The sequence below is a fragment of the Cyanistes caeruleus genome, chromosome 16 (assembly GCF_971803275.1).
Source record: "Cyanistes caeruleus chromosome 16, bCyaCae1.hap1.1, whole genome shotgun sequence".
NCBI classification, from domain to species: domain Eukaryota; kingdom Metazoa; phylum Chordata; class Aves; order Passeriformes; family Paridae; genus Cyanistes; species Cyanistes caeruleus.
The window spans coordinates 880,816-886,702 of record NC_141716.1 but is presented as its reverse complement, the minus strand read 5'-3'; the positions used below and the strand labels follow the sequence as shown (position 1 = coordinate 886,702).

The 5,887-nt window shown below is 55.1% G+C and overlaps 1 protein-coding gene across 1 annotated transcript; it reads right to left on the bottom strand.

The window, feature by feature from the left end:
- Positions 1–427: 427 nt before the first annotated feature.
- CEBPB (CCAAT enhancer binding protein beta) lies at positions 428–2,713 on the bottom strand. Its single transcript, XM_023940148.2, has one exon. It carries the CDS (start codon positions 2,455–2,457, stop codon positions 1,483–1,485), a length of 975 nt encoding a protein of 324 aa, XP_023795916.1. The 5' UTR covers positions 2,458–2,713; the 3' UTR covers positions 428–1,482.
- Between the last annotated feature and the right edge of the window lie 3,174 nt (positions 2,714–5,887).

The following is a 5,887-nucleotide window of genomic DNA, read 5'->3' as shown; positions in this document are numbered from 1 at the left end:
CCCAGCCTTGCATCTCCCCTGTCCCTGCCTCGCATGTCCCCTGTCCCAGCCTTGCATCTCCCCTGTCCCTGCCTTGCATGTCCCCTGTCCCAGCCTTGCATCTCCTCTGTCCCAGCCTTGCATGTCCCCTGTCCCAGCCTTGCATCTCCCCTGTCCCAGCCTTGCATCTCCCCTGTCCCAGCCTTGCATCTCCCCAAAACAAAGTCCTGGCATGCTACAAACCTCCTCCTCCTCCTCTGCCACCCTCCACTCGTCTGTCTCTCGCTCCCAGCAAACACCTCTCATCACAGGATCTCCCTGCAGGATCTTTTCTTTTAGGAAAAGTTTCAGGAGCAAAGGGAAGGGGGTGGTTCAGGAGCCTCTCACCTGGTTGGGTCTCCTGGGAGCTTCCTGAGCAATGCCCGAAATTACCGAAATCCAACAGAAATGCTACTTTCTCATGTTTATTCCTGTAAACTACAAACATAAGAAACGCTGAATCATAGAGAATAGAAACTCTGTAAAGAAAAAACCAAAACAAAACAAAAACCAAACACAAACAAAACCTCATTTCAGGCTTCCTCCCTTACTTTTTCTTCCTCCCTCCCACTTCAGACTCGGCGTTATTTGCCAAGGATTGGTCATGGTTTGGATAGCACATCTTGCTCTACACGTTCAAAACAGCATGAAGTGCAGAAAAAAACCCAACACAAACACCTCCTCCCCAAACAACACCCAAGCAGCAGCTAAAGCAGGTGATTAGAGGAAATAAAAGGAGGCAACAAGAACTGGCTCAGGTTTCCAGCTCTGCTCTTTGCCGAGTTTCTCTTGAGGGTTTTGGGGTTTGGTTTTGGTTATTGAGTTGTTGTTTTTTTTTTTCCTTTCTCTCAAATAAAGCCAAAAGACCGACAAAAATCCCTATCCCTGATCACAGCGTTGAGCCAGAATCAGCTGGAATTTCAACCCTGTGTTTAATCTAACTTTAAACATGCCTTCAAAATAAAACAAGCTACTGGTTTTTAACCTAGTCATAAAGTTTATTAAAATTGTTCATTAATGCTTCAAATGTAGCAAGAATGCATAGATCCCAAAATATACATATGTATTTTCTTATAGAAATAGATTATTCTTTATAATAAAAAAACTGTAGGAACATCTTTAACAGATTACTCAATCCATGACTGACAGTTACACGAGATTGCATCATGTACACAGCATTCCCAGCCATGCTTAAAGGATTGCATCACTTTGCCCTTGCTCTCCTCTCGCTCTTTTAAATAACCCAGCGCCCAGCAGAGCCCGCCCGGGCCGGGGCCGGGGTCTCTCCGCGCCCGGCCCCCTCCGACCCCGCGCGGCGGCGGAGCCTTCCGCCAACATGTCGATAGAGACCGAAAAAAAAAATAATAAATCCGACAACAACACCACAAATGGAAACCAAAGCCCCCCTCGGGCCGGCGCCAGGAGCGCGGAGCGGCTGCGCTCGCCCCGCAGCCCGGCCGGGGGTCAGCAGCGCGGCGAGGAGGCGAGCAGGGGCTCGGGCAGCTGTTTGAACAAGTTCCTGAGGGTGCTCAGCTCCCGGGAGAGCTGCTCCACCTTCTTCTGCAGCCGCTCGTTCTCGGCAGTCAGTTCCAAGACTTTGTGCTGCGTCTCCAGGTTGCGCATTTTGGCTTTGTCGCGGCTCTTGCGCACCGCGATGTTGTTCCTCTCCCGGCGGAGCTTGTACTCGTCGCTGTGCTTGTCCACGCACTTCTTGGGCTTGTTCTTGCCCGCCGGGGCGGCCGAGTAGCCCCCGCCGGCGGCGGCGGACTTGGAGGACTCGGAGGGGTTGGGGGTGCCGGGGGGGCTGGAGGAGGATGAAGTGGAGAGGTTCCCGCTGCTGCCGCTCGGCACCGACTGGTAACCCAGGTAGGAGCGCACGGTGCTGCCGTAGGGCGAGGACATGCCCCCCGGTCCCGGCCCCGCGCCCCCTTCTTCCTTACGGGGCCCTTTGCAAGAGTCCAGGCTCTCGAAGACCGGCTCCACTTTGGTTTCCACGATCTGGGGAGGGAAGCAGCCGGGCAGCCCCCCCGGCTTGTGGCTCTGGCTGGCGCAGGGGTGGCTGTGCCGGGCGAGGCTGATGTAGGTGTAGTCGGGCTTCTTGCTGCCGCCGCTGCCTTTATAGTCCTCGGCGAAGAGATCGGAAAGGAAATCTTGGCCGGCGCCGCTGCTGCACGGAGGCTCAAAGTTGCCCCCTGCTGCTGCCGCGGGAGGCGGCGGCTGCGACGCCAAAGGCTCCAGGTACGGGCTGAAGTCGATGGCTCGCTCGTGGTCCCCGACGGTGAGCTCGGTCATGGAGCGGCCCCCGGCCGCCCGCGGGTGCAGCTTGTTGAGAGCAGCCAGACAGTCCGCCTCGTAATAGAAATTAGCCACTTCCATGGATTTAAAGGCGGGCGGCTGGATGGGGAGGCATGATGCGTCCCAGGCCACCAGGCGTTGCATGAAAGCAAAGGGGGATGCGGGGAGGAGGAGAGGACGCAGGGGGGCCCCCCCGGCAGAGGGTCAAGCTGCCGCCGTCGGGGTGGGGGGCTCCAGACCCTGCCGCAGTCCCGGGCCTGGGCACGGCCCCGCGGCGCTGCCCGGCCGGGCTGGATCAGTCCCTGCGGCGCGGCGGGGCTTCACCGCTCCGGCAGCTGCGGCGGGGGCTGGCGCGTCTCCTCCGGACCATCTGCTGCTGGGTCCCGTGTCCTAAAGTGTCTGACTTAGGAAAGTTCCTTTCCTCAGTTATTTATAGGGGCGGTGGATCCCATAGCAACAGGCGCGTCACCGCCTGGCCGCCTGCCACTCCGCACGCCCGGCAGCGCCGGCCCCGGCCCCGGCCCCGGCCCCGGAGGCTCCCGGGGCGGCTCCGCCGGTGCCGTGCGGGGCCCGCGGGCCGCCCACAACACACCCGGCCGGGGCCCGAGGGAAGGGCCGGGCTCGGGCCCGCAGGTGCCGAGCTCGGGGCTGGCAGGGGCCGGGACGGACACGCTCGGCCCGGGCAGGGGCTGTGCCGGGAGCTGCGGCCCCGAGCCCGGCCGGGCCCCGCTCGGGCACCGCGGAGCTGGGCAGCATCGCTCCCGAGCCCGGCCGGGCTCCGCTCGGGCACCGCGGGGCTGGGCAGCATCGCTCCCGAGCCCGGCCCCGCTCCGCTCGGGCACCGCGGGGCTGGGCAGCATCGCTCCGGTCCCGCTCCGCCCCGGGGGAAAGCCAGCGGGAGAGACTTTTCCGAGTTCTTGTGGCAAAGCAGGGGCAAAGCTGCAAAGCAGAGACGGATCCCGTTACTCCCCATGCCGGGCTCGCTCTGGGAACGGCACCGGCGAGCAGAAGTGGCCGCAGGGACGTGCCCAGAGAACGGCCCCAGCTGCCCCCAGCAGGCAGAGCCCAGCCCAGCCGCCTCCCCAGCGCTCCCAGCACACAGGGGAGGCTGGAAATTTGTCTTGGCGTATTCGCTTTGCACGATATGGAACAACTCTCGGGGCACGCACGGGGTGGGGAATCCGTGCTGGAGCAGAAGGAGACTCAATGGGGCTCAGAGCAGAGTGAGATTTGTGCGTCAGAAGGTGGAATCCAAAAGTTTTTAGATTTGCGGGGTAAGTTTGGGAAGGAAGACTGAATCCTGATGTCCGTTTTAATTAAAGACACCCACCTTGGGAATCAAACTTATATTTTCACTCTCTTACTCCCACATTTACCTGTCTACAAGCTGATGATTCATGCCCAGAATAAAGGACATTAATTTAAAACAAAACATATAATTAAAGGAAGTAGGAGTGTCCTCCCTCAGTAAAGAAGACCTAGCACTGCAGGGAAAATGACACTGCCTCTTAGAATAATGTGAAGCAATCCTGCGGTGTGGGAAATATTGTAACGTTAAGCCAGAGGAACAGGTATTGCATTATATGATTCAAACAGTCAACTGTTCTTAATGTTCAAACCTCAGAACTCTGAAAAGAGGAAGAATTTGAGAATCAGTCAGTGGATCATCAGACTTTTTCTTTCTTTTTTTTTCATTTTATTTTTCTTTTCACATTTTAATAGGACTTTTTTGTTTGTTTCCATAACAAAAGCACCCTAACAGGTTTTCAGGCTTCAAATATTTCTAGTTCCATCTTTATCTACCAAGTTAATCTTCGGTGAATGCACTAGAGATTAAATTGGAGCTGGGCCTGGCCAGAGAGCTGGGTCTGGAGATTGTAGTTGGAGCCCATACCTTCATAAATACAAACATCTGTATTGGGTGCAAATACTGGCAAGTTGCAGTGAGCCAGGGCTTGTTCTTCTGGCTGTTTACTCCCTCATCCTGTGTCTTTATCCTGCATTCTGATCTGGCAGTTACATCCAGCGGCTGCCCCAACTGGCCCTTCCAACCCAACTCCTAAAAATCAGTCTGGTGTGTTTCCTACCCCGAACGGTCCCAGGGCCGCAGAGGCAGGAGCTGTCAGGGGGGTGACCTGCTACAGGCACAGCTGCTCTGCCTTGGCATTGCCCCAACAGGTCTCCAGCCTGCCGTGCTCCTCGACTAAAGCCAAACGTTAAAGCCGCTTGGGAAATTTCCCAAAGAGATTTTCAAGATGTTTTCGGAGATCCGAGTTTGCCCTCCTCAAATTTCTGCCCTATTCTCTGCTGCTCTGCAGCAGAAAGTTGTATTCCTGCTTGGAGTTAATCTTCCCTAACAAAATAAAATGTCTGTGCAACTGTCATGTGAAGCAGATTCTATCAGGGCTGGCGTGGCCCACACCTGCTCTCCCGGCCAGCGCTGAGTAATCCCGCAGTCACCCCGATCACGTCAGCTGGGGTGGTAATTCAGGTTGGATGCCCAGCTTGTCCCCTCCTTCCCTTCTCCCCCTCACCTCCCTGCTCTGCCTGGATCTCTTTCAACTTCCTCCAGCTCACCTCAAATCCCAGCATCCACTCTCATGGAGCCAACGTCCGCTCTCAGCTTCTCATGGGAACCTTGTTGGCGGGACTAACCACTTATCCAAAACCCCAGCGTTCGGCAAGCAGGTTTTGAGCTAACTCTGGTCTCTTTTAAACTATTTCTGCACTTGTCACAACAAATGCATGGCCAGAAATGGGGGTTTTGAAATGGGAACAGGTGCAGAATGAGGCTCACAGGATTGAGCTGAGGCCTGGGCACACAGAGCTCTGTCCTTGCGAGTGCCTGGCTTGGCCCTGCCAGGTGTGCAGAGGCTGCTAATAATTCTCCTGGAAAAGCTCCTCAGAGGTGCTTTAGGCAGGGAGATGCAGACATTCCTGGTAAAGGGAGCCGGCACTGGCAGTAGCCCTTCTTCAGCTTGTCTCCCAACAGCAATTTTCATTAGAAAAGCAGCACTTCTGTGAAAAGCACCTTCCTTCTAGTCATTTCATGACTTCTTTTTTTTCAGAACTATTCAGCTAAGGGAGGAGACAGCAGAAGTCCCAAGTTACTTATAAGAACATAACATTTTTCAGAAAAGGATTCTGATGCAATAGCATCCAGATTCCTCTACATTCACATGTGAAACAATCCAGACACGGGGAGGAGAACAGAGGAGACCTGCATGGTGAAAAGGTGAAGGGAAGGACCTCATCCTCACTGCTCATCTCTCTCATGAACTAAACTCTGCTCTCCCTTTGTACTGTAGAAGCCTCAGATATGCAGCTCTCAGCTGCTCAGACCTACAGTAAAGCTCAGCAGAGGAATTTTCTTCCTGGAAATTGTCTTCATTTCCTGGATTTCTTGCAAGCTTTCCAGTTCACGCACTCCAGGTCTACAGCAGCTGTCTCTGGAATGACACCAGCTTTGGGGAGACGCTGTTAGTTTAGTGCTGATGGCTCAAACACTGAAATGTTTAATCAGAAGGTCTCTGGACCGAGGGTCATACACTAGAAAGAGCCTGGCTGACATTTC